Genomic DNA, 16,377 nt, shown 5'->3' with positions numbered 1-16,377 from the left:
CTTTGCTTATTAAAAACGTATTGCTGCTATCAGTGTCCTCTCTCTCTCTTTATTAGTCATATTCCTATTATCCTTATTTGGGAGAAATTCTGGAATATATACAGCTTTAATTTTGCACCACTAATAATGCTTTAGTTAGACCAGTACCTACATTAAGAAGAACCCATTTGCCTGTCAGTGCTGGATAACTATATGGATCAAACCAGACAAAGAAAAAAAGAACCATCTTGCCAAACAAAAGCAATATAAACTAAAGAAAAATGGAAAATAAATATCTGTTTACAGCAGCCAAGCAAGTACTGATACATTATGTGTTTTCAGTTGCTGCAGTTACCAGTATTTCAAATGAGTCTGCTTCAGTCGGCTAGCTAATGACAAGAACTGACCAGTAACTAATAAAGGAGGACCAACTTGTTGGTCATTAGATCAAAGGAATATAGTTCCAGTGAAAATAAAATAAAATAAAAGGGCCAGCCCTTTCATACTGATTCTCCTCTAGCAATTGATGTTCCTTGTCCTGCTTCATCTTGTGGCTCTTAAGGGAACGGGTCATTTCATATTCTGCCCTTTTGGAAGATATATTCGGCCAACTGGCTTAACCCCACCACCCCTTTTAAGGCTTCTCCTCCTGCTTATAAGGAGCTCACTTGGTTATCTATTTTCTCAAGCCATCCTTGACTTCAGTCTTCAAGTAACCAATCTTCCTTGACTTAGAAGGAAAAAAAACCACCATTCTTTTCCCTTCTTTCCCTTCCTTTTGGGTTCAGTCTAGTACCTCTTCTTAACAAGTGTTTTTAGATTATCTGTAGAAGTGCTTTCATGGCATCCAACTCACTCAGTTCTTCAAGAAACTCTAACTCCTCGTGGACTCCTAAGCAAAACAAGCAGTTCGAAAAGGCCCTGGCTTTGTATGACAAGGATACCCCGGACCGCTGGCAGAAGGTTGCCAGAGCTGTGGGTGGGAAATCTGCTGAGGAGGTGAAGCAGCACTATGAGGTCCTCCTTGAGGATGTCAATCACATTGAGGCCGGCAGAGTCCCATTTCCTCGTTACCGGGGCGACTAATAAGGCTAATAGTTTGAACTTTGAATGGCAGCGGTACTTAACTAGTTCCTCTCTACTGTTTTTCTTCTTCTTCCTTTTCTCTTTTAACATTTTGCTTTGCAATCCATAAACAAATGACCATTTCTGGTACCCTGTATTGGACCGGACTGGTTAAACTGGATTGTATTCAAAGGATATGTTGCAATATGACTTATGAACTTAATGACAGAATGCTGGTTGTTCCCGGTTAACATGAACAAGATGGGCAACACCATTTCTGATAGGGGCAGTTGTATCTGCCCACACTTAAGTTCATGTCTCCATGGGAACAGCTGGTTGAGTTATGTATCTACTATCTCCATTTCCTAGTCCCCCTTAGAGCTTCCATTTTTTCTTTCTGTTTTTTTTTTCTCGGTGGGGACAATAGAAAAGTCCAGGAAAGTGAAACTGAGAAGTACTTCTGAAGTGCTTGTTCTCAGTGTGGTCCATCAGTTTCTGCAACTGATCAATAGGCTAAAATCCTACTCCCTCACCTAACTACTTATCATTATACAATGTATTTAATGCAAAAAGGAAATAGCTGACAACACTAGTTCAACTTGTTATCCTGTCTCTAGGCCAAAGAAAGTCCACATGTGATCTAATCCTACCTCCTTTTGGATAACATATGCCAGTGCTCCTATGGACCTAATACATTGGCCTGATTTCTCTAGCATACCCAACTCAATATTTTATCCTTTCTTTGCAACCCATATGAACCTTTTGGCTTTTGCCTACGCTTGGATTTAACTTTTGGAATTCTTCACATTTTTGCAGGCTGGTTTAAAGTCTCTCTGCAGACGGAGACTTACGTTTCTCTATAAAAAATTCCACCTTGTAAGGTCTTCAAGTATATGATATCTAACGTTTCAAAGAAGTTGAAGATGCAAACTTGTGAAAAGTAGCAGATGCAGATATGTATGTAAATGAAGCAGTTTGGGTTTTATGCAACTAAGTGAACCATTGTTATGGCTTTTCAGTGTACCAATCACCGTGTATTTGTGTATGAAATTTTCAGTACTAGTATCATTATGACGTTTGCTCCTATTTCTTTCCTTTCTGTTAATCCATAGATGCAGGGGTCAAATGGGGCCGGTCTTGTCCCTTTCCCAATCTTATCCCTTCCCTATTGTTGTCCAGCTTGAATTCTCCATCCTTGGGGATGAGATTTGTACTACAAACAGCACAGCAGAATTACAATGTAGGCTAGAAAAATGAAGATGTTCTCCTGGAATGGTAGAGAAAACTTCAGCTCTACGGCAATCAGGGCATGCAAAGTGATCTAAATGGATGTGATTATTGACTTAATTACATCAACATCAACATAATCATGAATGATAATTAAATGATAATGATATCTATGGGGGAGCTTGATGGAATCTAAAAAGTCAAAAAGGTTGTGGAGAACTTGATGGCTGACCTGACAGATTCTGGACTAAAGTATTCAACCAAGAAAGACGGCCACGAGGGGAATCTAAATTTTATATTATAACCTCTAACTTGAGTACTAATTTTAATTTAGTTAATTAAAGGAGAAGTCAAATGGAGTGAGGGAATTCAAATTCGGACCTGTGAGATAAATGATCAATATTTTCGGTCGCTAGAGCTATACATAGTTCGTATCGTATTAACGGTTTGTGTTACATTATGTTGGATGTAACCTACATGCCACAAACTTTGTTGCCTCACGGGTCTTTAATAGCCATCAAATCAATTGCGGAACTATTATTGAACAATTAAATTAAACCATTCAATACATCCGCTCCACCCACCCTAGTCGAATTCTATAGTGAGAGCCTTAAGGCTCTTAGTAGATTATGCTCTATTTTTTAATCATTGAATCAAACTAAATAATTTAATCAAACAGTTAACTAATTTGATTCAACAGTTACGAGATAGGATCTCATTTAATAGCCTTAGATGAAGCCTGCACTATAGAATAACTCCCTCACCATATCCCCTAGTTGAGCCTATTTTGTAAATCATTTGGGTCAGCCTCTTTTGTAAATCATTTTGGGTCAACCCCAAATTCCCAGTCCACTTTGTAACCTTGTTGAGAGAGATACCATAAACCGGGTCAGGATAATGGACCAAGTGTATCCAAACAATCCTTGATCTACAGTGGGGTCCCAGTTGGTTAATTGTTTTATTCTCCACGCAAGCCCTCCTTCCTAGATCCTAGAAGGGCCGAGCGAGCACCTTTCAATGTTTCCGTTTAAACCCTAGAGTTCAGGGTTTAAGGTTGAAAGAGGTTTATGCTCGCACAGACATTTGAGACATTTGAGTTTACGCCCATGAATTCTCGAACTTAGAAATCTGATCAAAAGCAAAGCTCGAACCTTTATCCATGGCTGCCTCGAAAATATCTTCGTGCATAGCAATGGCGGTCGCCGCGGCGGCTTCCGTGCCCGCGCTCTCCAACCGCGCCTACGCCGACTCTCCCTTCCGTTTTAATCCATTCTCATCTTCTTCTCCTTCTGCTGCGCCAACGGACCAGAGCTCTAATGCGAAATCGGTGCCTGAAGCTGAAGAGCCCAGAGGGTCGGGGATGGATCCCGAGGCTTTAGAACGAGCTGCCAAAGCTCTCCGGAAAATCAATTCCTCGAAATACGCCAAGCAGGTAATTTAAATGTTGCTGAAGTTGAAATTTTTCGTTGGTGTTTGTTTTCTGAGAAAAAAGATGGAAAAAAGAAGAAAGATACAACTGTTTTAGTGTATCACTAAGAAGGAAATGAAGGATGAAATCAGAATGCTTAATTCCTGATTTTCTGTTCCTTTTGTTTCTATAATTTGGCTTCACGTGTTTCGGTAGCCATTTGGTAGGAGTCCTTAGTTTTATCTGTATGTGTTCCTACAATTGCTATGCTCACGGCTGTACCTTTGTTGTTGTTGGAGCCATTGAAGCATATGAATTGAAATGTTTTTTCTTTTTATTCTGCATGAGGTTTCAACGCAACTGAATTATGATCTGAGATGAATCTTTACATGGAGTATGGTAAAGGTGTTAAATTGGTCACTTGGTCTTGTTCTCCAGGTCTTTGATCTGATGAGGAAGCAGGAACAAACTCGCCTTGCTGAGTCAGAAGCAGAGAAGAATCATCATCAAGCAATACAAGCTCAAAGTGATATTGTAAGTTATATCCATCTTAGAACTTTAGTCATCTTCTGGTGTTATTATTTCAAACATAACTATCACACGAGATTGGCTCCTGGTCCTTTCCTTTGTTGTGCCTTGGGTTAGGTAATTTCTTTTCAATTAATGAAACATATAATGTTCTAGGTTTTTAGCATTTAGGTTTAGCAAATTGTGAAAGCCAGCATGCTAATCAATCTTGTGAGAGAATAAATGTGGTTTGCTGTATCTTATCTTTCCTCTATGGATTTTAACTTATACTGCATAGTTTTTTTATTGACAGGAAAGGCAGAGGAAAATGGCTGAGGAACAACGAAATATAGTGCAACAACAAGCACAAGCAAAGGCACAAATGCTTCGTTATGAAGATGAACTGGCTAGGAAAAGATTACAGGTGCAAGCAGTGGAATAAATGATGTTTTCTTTATCTAAGAGTTTATGGTATCTAGCACTTAGACTTTGTAAGTTCTTACCACTGGAGGGAGTCGCTATTAGCTCTCAATGGTGGTGGGCATATTTTGAGAATATATCTATATAAATCTGGCATGTCTTGCTTATAATCAAGAGAGTAGCTACTCTCTTACCAAAAAAATTGGTCAAGTCAGTAGTTGGTTTAACAAATTCACAAACATTGGTAAAGTCTGTAACTACTCTCTAATTCTGGAGCAAGAAAAGATAGGTTTGTTTTATCTTTTAATATTCAATTATTAACTCCTGGTTATTGAAACCTTACTTTATTGTCTACTTGAATGCAGACAGATCATGAGGCCCAGAGGCAGCATAATGTTGAGTTGGCTAGGATGCAAGAAGAGTCCTCTATGCGAAAAGAGCGAGCAAGACAGGCTACTGAGGAGCAGATCCAAGCTCAGCAGCGTCAAACCGAGAAAGAGAGAGCTGAAATAGAACGAGAAACCATTAGAGTAAAGGCCATAGCAGAGGCTGAAGGTCGGGCCCATGAAGCAAAATTGACTGAGGACCATAACAGGAGAATGCTTATAGAGCGGATGAATGGTGAAAAAGAAAAATGGCTTGCTGCAATCAATACAGCTTTTAGTCACATTGAAGGTATGCAAAATTTAGTAGCTGTGTTTTATTTTATGGGAAAAAATCTGAGGCTCATATTTGTACATGAATAACCAACTGTTGCTTCAGACAGATTGAGTAAAATGTTGTCTTTTTTAATTTCTCTGGTGGTGGCAATAGTGCCACTTTTATCTTGAGTTCGTTGGAACACATTTGTTTGATATCATATTTTTGACTTCATGATAATGTTTGATAATATAATCGTCTCATCTGGTATCTGCAGGGGGTTTTAGAACTTTGTTGACTGATAGGAATAAGTTGGTTATGACCGTTGGAGGTGCCACAGCACTGGCCGCAGGTGTTTATACGACTAGGTTCGTATTCTGTTCTTTCGTTGCATTCAAATGGAACTGCCCTATATATTACTTCTTTTTGGCATGTTTCAACTTAATTAGGATACACATGGGTTTATGTTGAAGGAGCAGAGTTTATCAGTCCATTGTGCTACTTCTAAACCTCCCCATATAAACTGGCAAGGAACCTAGTCTGCACAATGAGAGGTAGCCCTCTCCCATCCAATAAACCGGCTTAACCTTGGTGTAGACAAGATTCAACCTCTTGTGTGACCACAAGACACATCCTAACTAACCAGTTGGTACCTTCCAGAAATGCTACTTTATAGCTTTGTAGAAATCATTGCACTGCAACCTTTCTATTTCTTGTGTCCAATTACACAGGTGGATGGATGATAAGTTTCAGTCTCTCTTAATGATGATGTCAAGTTAATCAGTAATGCCTTTTACTGTGTTGATGTGATGAACTTTTAATATATCAAGTTCTTCATCTGTGGTTTGTGATGACTGTATTGTTTATTGGATGTGCCAACTAATTGTCTTTTGATATCCTTTCTTTTCTACAGAGAAGGTTCTAGAGTTATATGGGGTTATATCAACCGGATACTGGGGCAGCCATCTCTGATTCGAGAATCATCCATTGCAAGATTTCCAGGTTCAGAGATAATATCTAAAGCAAAGAATAAAGTTTTAAATTATAGTGCTGGTGCTGCAGCATCTGGATCTCTGCAAGGCAAGAATGGTCTTTCAAATATCGTTCTCCATCCCTCGTTGCAGAAGAGAATAGAACTACTTGCTCGAGCTACAGCAAACACTAAGGCTCACCAGGCTCCCTTTCGCAACATGATGTTTTATGGCCCCCCTGGCACTGGTAAAACCATGGTTGCCAGAGAAATAGCTCGAAAATCGGTATTTCACTGATTCATGGCCTTACATTATTTCTTTCGTCATTGGTGCTCATTTATATGCCTTACTTAAACCTTTTTATATGTTCTACTGCCTCGCTGGGACAGCACCTGTGCATGGGGAGATCTTTATAGGTCAAATGAATGCAACTGCTTGAATAGTTAAAAGCTTCAATTTGTTATCAATTAAAATGAATGCTAATTTTCATCCATTTTTTTGTTTGTTTTATATATTGAATTACTTTATTGTTGGATCAAAATTCTTAGGATTACAAATGACTGTTTGTAACCATATATGGGAGTTATTCTGAAGGAAACTGTAACTTCTCAACATGAGAGTGTTATTCTGAAGGAAACTGTAACTTCTCAACATGAGAGTTTTTTATCCTTTCGAATGCAGGGTTTGGATTATGCTATGATGACCGGAGGAGATGTTGCACCCTTAGGCCCACAGGCTGTTACTAAGATCCATCAGATATTTGATTGGGCAAAAAAATCAAACAAAGGTCTACTGCTTTTTATTGATGAGGCAGATGCTTTCCTATGCGAGTAAGTTCGAGTTTTCAGGCTATCTGTTTTTTCATCTGTTGCACGCTTTTTTTTTTAAATAAAAAAAGCTTGGGAGTTAACTTCCATTAGTTTATAATTTCAGAGGGTGCAACCTAGATTTTCATTACATTATAGCTTCAGTCATATATATAAGCTCAATCGGCAGGCCTCTAATGAATGTTCCCATGCAGGCGTAACAGTACACACATGAGCGAATCTCAGCGTAGTGCTCTAAATGCATTGCTCTTCCGAACTGGAGATCAGTCAAGAGACATAGTTCTAGTACTTGCCACAAACAGGCCAGGTGATCTTGACAGTGCTATCACTGACCGCATAGATGAAGTGATTGAGTTCCCAATCCCTGGAGAGGAGGAACGATTTAAACTTTTGAAGCTCTATTTGAACAAATACCTTTGTGATGAAGGCGAAAGCTCTAAGTCAGGCATTTTTGTCAAGAAGAAGCCACAAAAAATAGAGATAAGGGATTTCTCTGATGATTTGATCCGAGAGGCTGCCCGTAAGACAGAAGGGTTCTCTGGCCGTGAGATAGCAAAACTCATGGCCAGTGTCCAAGCAGCTGTGTATGGGCGGCCAGACTGTGTATTGGATTCCCAATTGTTCAAGGAAATTGTAGAGTACAAAGTTGCAGAGCACCACCAAAGAATAAAACTAGCTGCTGAAGGTGGTCATCCAGCGTAGCTATGGAATTTTTACCCTGGCTCGAGTGGATAGAGAAGTAGCGATTTAACATCCATCAAAATCCCATATGGTAGAAATTGTTGTCGTGTCGATTTTTGTTTCACATTTTCCATGATTTTGGAATATGTCATTCATTCAATACTCTTTGTTAATTGATGAAGCATGTTTCCTTGGGCTAGTCATCCCCACTTTTGCTCTCTTCTTTAACGTACAACAGTTTTACTCTCATTTCTCATTTTGCTTAAATGTGAATCTACTCTCATCCCCTATATCTTTCTATCTCTCTTCTTTCCCCAATTCCTAACAACCCATCTTTTGGAGGTGCTAATGTCCGCATATATAAATTAAAATGAACATTATTAGCCAAAAAATAAAGACTAAACAAACTAGTTATATATATATATATATGATAGACGGTTTGGATATTGTGAAATATAATCTAGAGAGGGGCCTACAAGAGGTGTCCCTCAAATAAATTTAAGGGATTCCTCAATAGAAGTTATATATATATATATTTATTATTATTATTATTATTTATTTTATTTTATTACGTGGAAGTTTGAACATTAGAATTGAAAATTTCTCAAAATAACAAAGTTAGCCTTTGAGCATTATACATATAGCCGTGGAGCTTCATGAAGAACTCGAACCCCTGGTTTTTTAAATTTAATTTTTGACTGTATTCACCAACTTTATCTATTTACATTTTACAGTCTTATTTTAAAGAAGCAACTGGTTCAAATTTCAGTAAATGACAGGCAGGTGGTGAATAATAAAATTTGGTGAGTGTAAATTATAATAATGCCCCTAGTCAAGTCACCTTTAAACCCTTGTCGCAAAATGCAATTAAGACCAAACATTCTCACCATCCCGCTTATAGCAAGAACAACCAAGGGAATTTGTCCTCCTAACTCTTCGCTTCGCAAACTGCAAATTTAAGGCGCAGAGGGAGATGCGGCCAAAGCTGCTTTGGTCAAAGCAACAGGTGGAGCCAAGGCAGCAATACTGCATCGCGCCCTTTTCTAACGGTCTGAGTAACTGCCACTATGACCCGACGCATATATATACAGAGGCCATCAAACAAACACTTCATAGGGAAAAAAGAAAAGAAGAAAAACAAGTTTGTGTTGTTCAGAGAGAAAGAGCGAAAGAAAGCGAAAGAGAAATTGAAGGATGAGGAAGAGCGCAGCGTTGTTGCTGGTGCTATGGCTGGCTATGTCGGTGGGGACTTGGGGTGAGGATCAGAACGCCGAAAACAATGATTCATGGACTGGCTGGGCCCGTGACAAGCTCACAGAGTAATTTCTTCATCTTTTCTTTTTCTTATTTACTTTCAAGTTTCTTCCTTTTTTTTGTGTGCATATAATGAAATTGAACCATCCCCTCCTTTGATTTCCCTTCTAAATTAAACAACCATGCATTTTCATTCATAGGAAAAATCTTAACAATCAAGCTACTGGGTCTGGTACATTGTCAATATTTTTGTTAATTGCCAATTCTGTGTTGATGTGATAACCATTGACATGGACCGAATATCGACAATGTACCAGCTACTGTAGATTAGTACACGTACCAACCAAACCAATCACTTTTAACCAATTTATGTTTCCTTTCCAATATACTCTGTTTCTTGGGTTTTGTAGTTGATGAAAATAATGGTTGTTTTACTTTGTTTTGTGAATGCTTATTGATCATTAACGTTGTGTTGTGTTCTTTAGGGGATTTGGACTCAAAGGTGGGGAAGCAGGCTCTAAGCCCGCGGAAAGAGCGAACAAAGCAGCCTTCGTTCAGAAGTTTTTAGAAGGAGCTATATACTCTCTTGAAAAACATCAAACAGCCAAAGCTGAAGAGCTGATGAAAGGAGCTATGGAGTATCTTTATCATGATAACACAGTAAAAGATAAAGCAGCCAAACTTGAAGAGTTCATGAAAGAAGCTATCAAGTATCTTGAGCAAGATATGATAGAAAAAGCAGAAAACGTGGTGAAAGGCGCTGTGCTGTATCTTAAAGGCGATGACGAAGACAACGATGAAGAGAATGGGAAAAGAGCGAAATATCTTGAAAAGGATGAAAAGGAGAAAGTAGCAGCAGGAGTAAATAAAGCAACCCTTGTTGATTCGTTTCTGGAAGGAGCTTTAGCCTATCTTGAACAACACCAAGTGGCGAAAGCTATAGATATTATGCAGGGAATTGTACTGTATGTTGGTCAATCTGACGAAATAAAAGATAAAGCAGCCGCTGCTGAAGAGATGATCCAAGGAGCTTTGACGTATCTTCAAGAAGACAAACTAGAGAAAGGTACGGAAATGATCCGTGAAGCTGCGAAGTATCTTGAAAATGACGAGGATTACAAAGCAGCAATTGGCAAGGGGAAAGGAGCGAAGTATCTTGAAAAAGGTAATGCAGAAATAGGATTACAGAAAGCACAGTTTGTTGAAGAGGTTCTAAAGGGAGCTATGTCCTATCTTCAAGCAAATCATTTGGTCAAAGCTAAAGACGTTATTCAAGGAGTGCAACAGTTTATTGCTCAGGATAATACATTAAAAGATAAACGTGCCACAGCTGAACAATTGCTCAGTGGAGCTTTTGGCTATCTTGAACAAGAGAAATCAGGGAAAGCGCAAAAAATAATCCAAGAAGCTATAGAGTATCTTGAAAACGACGAGGATGTCAAAGAAGCAAATAAAGTCTTTAAAGAAGCAGAAGCTAAGGAAGCTAAGTTGAGAGGGGTGAAGTATCTTGAAAAGGATGAAAGGGAGAAAGTAGCAGCAGGAGTAAATAAAGCAACCCTTGTTGATTCGTTTCTGGAAGGAGCTTTAGCCTATCTTGAACAACACCAAGTGGCGAAAGCTATAGATATTATGCAGGGAATTGTACTGTATGTTGGTCAATCTGACGAAATAAAAGATAAAGCAGCCGCTGCTGAAGAGATGATCCAAGGAGCTTTGACGTATCTTCAAGAAGACAAACTAGAGAAAGGTACGGAAATGATCCGTGAAGCTGCGAAGTATCTTGAAAACGACGAGGATTACAAAGCAGCAATTGGCAAGGGGAAAGGAGCGAAGTATCTTGAAAAAGGTAATGCAGAAATAGGATTACAGAAAGCACAATTTGTTGAAGAGGTTCTAAAGGGAGCTATGTCCTATCTTCAAGCAAATCATTTGGTCAAAGCTAAAGACGTTATTCAAGGAGTGCAACAGTTTATTGCTCAGGATAATACATTAAAAGATAAACGTGCCACAGCTGAACAATTGCTCAGTGGAGCTTTTGGCTATCTTGAACAAGAGAAATCAGGGAAAGCGCAAAAAATAATCCAAGAAGCTATAGAGTATCTTGAAAACGACGAGGATGTCAAAGAAGCAAATAAAGTATTTAAAGAAGCAGAAGCTAAGGAAGCTAAGTTGAGAGGAGTGAAGTATCTTGAAAAGGATGAAAAGGAGAAAGTAGCAGCAGGAGTAAATAAAGCAACCCTTGTTGATTCGTTTCTGGAAGGTGCTTTAGCCTATCTTGAACAACACCAAGTGGCGAAAGCTATAGATATTATGCAGGGAATTGTACTGTATGTTGGTCAATCTGACGAAATAAAAGATAAAGCAGCCGCTGCTGAAGAGATGATCCAAGGAGCTTTGACGTATCTTCAAGAAGACAAACTAGAGAAAGGTACGGAGATGATCCGTGAAGCTGCGAAGTATCTTGAAAACGACGAGGATTACAAAGCAGCAATTGGCAAGGGGAAAGGAGCGAAGTATCTTGAAAAAGGTAATGCAGAAATAGGATTACAGAAAGCACAGTTTGTTGAAGAGGTTCTAAAGGGAGCTATGTCCTATCTTCAAGCAAATCATTTGGTCAAAGCTAAAGACGTTATTCAAGGAGTGCAACAGTTTATTGCTCAGGATAATACATTAAAAGATAAACGTGCCACAGCTGAACAATTGCTCAGTGGAGCTTTTGGCTATCTTGAACAAGAGAAATCAGGGAAAGCGCAAAAAATAATCCAAGAAGCCATAGACTATCTTCAAAACGATGAGGATGTCAAAGCAGCAAATAAAGTCTTTAAAGAAGCAGAAGCTAAGGCAGCTAAGGTGACAGGAAGGAAGCATCCTAAAACAAACAATGGAGCTAAACATGATGGTTCAGAGCTCTAAAGTACTTATTTGTTGTTTCTTGTTTATGTTATTTCTTGTTTTCACATACTGTGCCCTTTAAGGCATTATTTTCCCATGTTTTGGATCTTGTATTGTTCTTTTGTTCCTTGAAAAGGAGCTGCAGGAGCAATAGCGGTATTTAGATTTCCTTTTTTATTTTCCCTTATTTTTCTCTGTTTTGTTGTACGGAAATTTTTGTATTTGGTAATGAGTTTATTCATAGCTCGAATAAAGTGATTGTGATGTGTTTATATCCCAATCATATTGGACATGCATCTGAGCCTGCAATATTCAAATTATTTAGGCTTACGGTTAAGTTTTGCAGTACCTGCTTCTACTTTTTGTTTACAATTTTCCTGCTGAGGGTTTAGCGTACTTTATTATCAAGGATCTTTCCTTTTTCTATCCCTCGAGTCCTTCAAATTCGTGTCAATTAGAACAATAAGAAAGACTTTGAATCAGAGTTGTATTTTGACTTCAAAAAGTCTTTTGTATTGTTTGTTCAGATATTCTGAAGTGAGTGACAAAATGTAAGTACCTGTGACAGCTTGGTTGTTTCAGTCATGAGATTCATCTCTGAAATTCATTTTAAGTTTCAGTTTTTGGGTCACTCGTTGAGCAATGTAATGGTTTTTTCTTAGATTACATTATAATATAGGACCTATTGTTTCCAATGGCACTTGAACCTAGATATTCCACTCTACCCTTGTACTTGCAATACGGCTTCAATCAGAACTCATGATGATTTTCAAATACTAGTTAAAATTTTAGAACAAAGTTGTGAATTTCCTCAACAACAAAAAAATGTTGGGAAAGTTTTTGGGAATCTTATAAGACTTGTAACTTGACGGTTTATAACTTCTTGTCCAAGGAAACAAAAGTGCACTGCACAGAAACTTGTCCACTTCAACATTCGAGACGAGAAACATCACTAGGAAATTAAGAGCTAATTGGTAAACAATGCTTCGTAAATCTGATTTGTTGCTTATGTGACTCTTTTTATGGTGTTTTCGTCTTGTTCACTCTCATCTCTCTTCCATGGCTTTTCTCTTTTCCTTTCTTTCTCTTGTTCTCTCTTCTATTTCTTGCGCAAAATGAGAAGTGCACTCTTGTTTCTCAATAAAAATTTCTGGGTGACTCTGAAAATGTGATTGTGATTCGCGCAATGTACCATAAATACTCGTATTGTACACATAATACTCACATATTATTGAATAAAAATAAAAATAAATAAACTATTTAAATACAAATTATTCACTAAGTAAATAATAATTAATGTAATTAAAAAAGAGAAATTTGTTGTAATAGTGGAGTCCCCAAAATACCCCCTTTGGATTCCTATATATATTCCCCCTCCCCTATTTGTAAAACACACAGATATCAGACATTAAGAAGAGCAATCCAGCTTCAATTCTTCTCTCCATTCCAATTCTTCTCTCCAAATTCAGATAGTTTATAACACGTTATCAGCACGAGTCTTTAACCGGCTGAGTTCTCTGCTGAAACCCATTTAGATAAACCAACAGCAGCAAGCAACAACTCTGATTTCTTGATCCCAGAAATTGATCAAGACACCCAGTTAGAAAATATGATATCTGAAAAAAAAAAAAAAAAAAAAAAAAAAAAAAACCAGACAGTTTCAACTTCGGGCCAAAATGATTCTTGGCTATCTGGCTTGGCTATCTGGCATGGCCAAGATTCTTAGCCATTCACACCTGCCTAGCCATTCACACCTGCCTAGCCAAGCCTGGAAGACGATGATGATGATGACTGTTCTCATAGTTTCTATGTGCATGAGTTTTCTCCCTCATGCTATATGCAAACATGTAAGCCATATCATAACCAACAGCCTTTACAAGGCTCAGTGTGTCTGCATGTTCCTCCTCTGTCTCCCCACAAAACCACAGCCACATGAGCATAATATCAGAGGCAGGCACTGTACAGCAACCCCGGGTACTCTCCACCGTTGCAAGACAGCCCCGACCATGGCTGCTTCCCAGTCAACATGGAGTCCACCTCATCACAGCTACAAAGGGAGCAGCAAGAACAGACCAAATGGGGCTGCACCAGTGATGCCCATCGAGGACAACCCCGGGTACTCTCCACCGTTGCAAGACAGCCCCGACCATGGCTGCTTCCCAGTCAACATGGAGTCCACCTCATCACAGCTACAAAGGGAGCAGCAAGAACAGACCAAATGGGGCTGCACCAGTGACGTCGCTTTAAATGGCTCGCATGACACTGGTCCTGTCCGCCGCCTTGGTCCTGGTGGTGATCAGCCGCGGCGCAGCAGCATGCCAACAGTGGGCCGCCGCCATGGAGGAACGCCGTCACTCACGACGACCCTACCACGTCCTCCATCCAGAACTGGATTCTGTGGGACGTCATCGAGGCCGAGGTCCGCCATTGATCCACGATCGGATCCGTTCAAGATCTCACCGAATTCGGATACAATACAAAGCCGAAAGAGAAAGAGCTCTCTCTCTCTCTCTCTCTCTCTCTCTCTCTCTCTCTCTCTCTCTCTCTCTCTCTCTCTCTCTGTCTGTGTCTGCAGGTTTGAAAAGTGAGGGGGAAAGAGAGAGGTGGAATCTGAGAAAGCTATGGCACTAAGCAGAAAGTGTAAGTAATTATCACGCAGCCACGCGGTGAGCACAAAGCGAACTTTTCTTTCGCCTTTTACTAAAGAATACCGTGTGCTTGCTGATTTTTAGCGGCATGCGCCGAAAGAAAGAATAATTAAAATAAATTAAATTAAATTAAACTTATAAAAAAAAAAAAAAAAAAAAAAAAAGGGATCACTCAGCAAGAGCACTGACCCTAAAGTAGCGATAAGATCTCTGCTCCCTGACCTCCCCTATTATTTCCTATTATATTTATCTGCTTTTCTTTTACTAACCATTAACAAAAATGGACCCTCGGTAATACTAAACATATTATCAGTGGGAGACTGTTACTAATACTAACAATTTAATTTATGAATTTAATTTACTGCACATTTACATTTATTTAAAAGGGTGGTGCGGTTTTATCGCCCACACCTTTACTTTTATTTAAATGTATGGTGCAGAATTAGTGCCCATACAAGCACGTTTAATTTACTGCAAATTTACTTTACCGCACATTTATTTTATTTACTGTATGGTGTAAGTTTATTACCCATACAACAGTATTTATTTAAAAGGGTGGGGCGGGTTTATCGTCCACGCCTTTACTTTTATTTAAATGTATGGTGCAGAATTAGTGCCCATACAAGCACGTTTAATTTACTGCAAATTTACTTTACCGCACATTTAATTTTATTTAAGATATGGTGCGGAATTAACGTCCATATAGCAAGTAATTTATTTTATCGCACATTTACTTTTACTTAAAGTATGATGAGGAATTACCCCTCATACTTTATGAATTTACTTTACCGCACATTTACTTTTACTTAAAGTATGATGAGGAATTAACCCTCATACTTTATGAATTTATTTTACCGCACATTTACATTTATTTAAAGTATGGTGCGGGTTTATCGTCCATACCAGTAATTTATTTACTAGTAATTTATTTTATGGATTAAATGTGTTGTATGATGAGTTTTTACAGTATGCAGATCAGGACCAGAAATTCCTTGATCCTCATCATACAATTACATCAGGACTTGAAGATCCTTGATGATGATGTTAATATAAGAGCTGACAGTCTCTCCGGTACTATATTTGTAAACATGTGATTGGACTTGAGGGTCCTTGATCCCTGACATGTAAATAAGGACCTGGGGTTCCTTAATGATGTAACAGTACCGTATTGGTTCATAATGCCGTACACATGGATGATAACTGTACTGGCAAATGTACTGTACACATGAATAGTGCCGCATACATGAATAGTGATGTATGCATAAATATTTACCATTTTGGGTAAACTATCACCATTCAAAAGGGGACCTGCAGTTCCTTAAACTCATGGATTAGCAATTAAATGAGATGCCAGAAGTTCCTCAAAATATGGACAATTATGTAAGGGCTTGAAGTCCAGAAATATGTACAGAAAATTGTAAAAATGTCCATACCATGAGAATATGTGATTTTGGCCCGAAGTTCAAAACCTAAAGGGATTGAATGTCCATATCATGAGAATATGTGATTTTGGCCTGAAGTTCAAAATTTAACAGTGTTGAGAACCTGAAGTTCCAACAATTAAATGGACAACCCTTGAGGTATTATTGCAAATTGTGGTACGCCACATATTTCTTTGGCATAAGAGAATGATAAATATCTTACTCAATTCATATTTCATGTCCATTTGAAAAGGGTGAATAAATTCTGAGTTTTGCGTTTAGCCCAGGCCAAAAGTTTCATACGATGAAATATGAAATTTGGGAGAGTCGATGTGGTTATTTGAACCTATAAGGCACAAGGTTCCAAACCGTCATTTTGAAAAGACGTAAAAACCACAGGTGCAAGTTTAAGAATGTGCGCAATTATTATAACAGGAA

The 16,377-nt window shown here is 38.6% G+C and overlaps 3 protein-coding genes across 3 annotated transcripts; all 3 read left to right on the top strand.

Annotated features, from left to right (window-relative positions):
• LOC18770642 (protein RADIALIS-like 4) lies at positions 647–2,130 on the top strand. Its single transcript, XM_007203190.2, has 2 exons — positions 647–1,098; positions 1,861–2,130. Exon 1 carries the CDS (start codon positions 820–822, stop codon positions 1,063–1,065), a length of 246 nt encoding a protein of 81 aa, XP_007203252.1. The 5' UTR covers positions 647–819; the 3' UTR covers positions 1,066–1,098; positions 1,861–2,130.
• LOC18771038 (ATPase family AAA domain-containing protein 3C) lies at positions 3,269–7,973 on the top strand. The gene is made up of 8 exons (XM_007203548.2): positions 3,269–3,703; positions 4,118–4,213; positions 4,500–4,610; positions 4,972–5,281; positions 5,523–5,613; positions 6,159–6,501; positions 6,898–7,046; positions 7,238–7,973. The coding sequence occupies exons 1-8, from the start codon at positions 3,431–3,433 to the stop codon at positions 7,743–7,745; spliced, it is 1,881 nt and encodes a 626-aa protein (XP_007203610.1). The 5' UTR covers positions 3,269–3,430; the 3' UTR covers positions 7,746–7,973.
• Positions 8,601–12,156, top strand: LOC109950143. Its single transcript, XM_020567767.1, has 2 exons — positions 8,601–9,043; positions 9,464–12,156. Exons 1-2 carry the CDS (start codon positions 8,919–8,921, stop codon positions 11,889–11,891), a joined length of 2,553 nt encoding a protein of 850 aa, XP_020423356.1. The 5' UTR covers positions 8,601–8,918; the 3' UTR covers positions 11,892–12,156.

This window comes from Prunus persica, chromosome G7 (assembly GCF_000346465.2).
Source record: "Prunus persica cultivar Lovell chromosome G7, Prunus_persica_NCBIv2, whole genome shotgun sequence".
NCBI lineage: Eukaryota > Viridiplantae > Streptophyta > Magnoliopsida > Rosales > Rosaceae > Prunus > Prunus persica.
The sequence above is the reverse complement of the archived record's forward strand: the minus strand, read 5'-3'. Positions and strand labels throughout refer to the sequence as shown.

What these genes read in the sequence shown, in the direction of transcription:
- LOC18771038 (XM_007203548.2), top strand. Translation starts at nt 3,431, where the DNA reads ATGGCTGCCTCGAAAATATCTTCGTGCATAGCAATGGCGGTCGCCGCG. An exon ending in CCTCGAAATACGCCAAGCAG is followed by an intron (nt 3,704 to 4,117) that starts GTAATTTAAATG and finishes CTTGTTCTCCAG; the next exon opens with GTCTTTGATCTGATGAGGAA. An exon ending in GAGAAATAGCTCGAAAATCG is followed by an intron (nt 6,502 to 6,897) that starts GTATTTCACTGA and finishes TTTCGAATGCAG; the next exon opens with GGTTTGGATTATGCTATGAT.
- LOC18770642 (XM_007203190.2), top strand. Translation starts at nt 820, where the DNA reads ATGGCATCCAACTCACTCAGTTCTTCAAGAAACTCTAACTCCTCGTGG.
- LOC109950143 (XM_020567767.1), top strand. Translation starts at nt 8,919, where the DNA reads ATGAGGAAGAGCGCAGCGTTGTTGCTGGTGCTATGGCTGGCTATGTCG. An exon ending in GCCCGTGACAAGCTCACAGA is followed by an intron (nt 9,044 to 9,463) that starts GTAATTTCTTCA and finishes TGTGTTCTTTAG; the next exon opens with GGGATTTGGACTCAAAGGTG.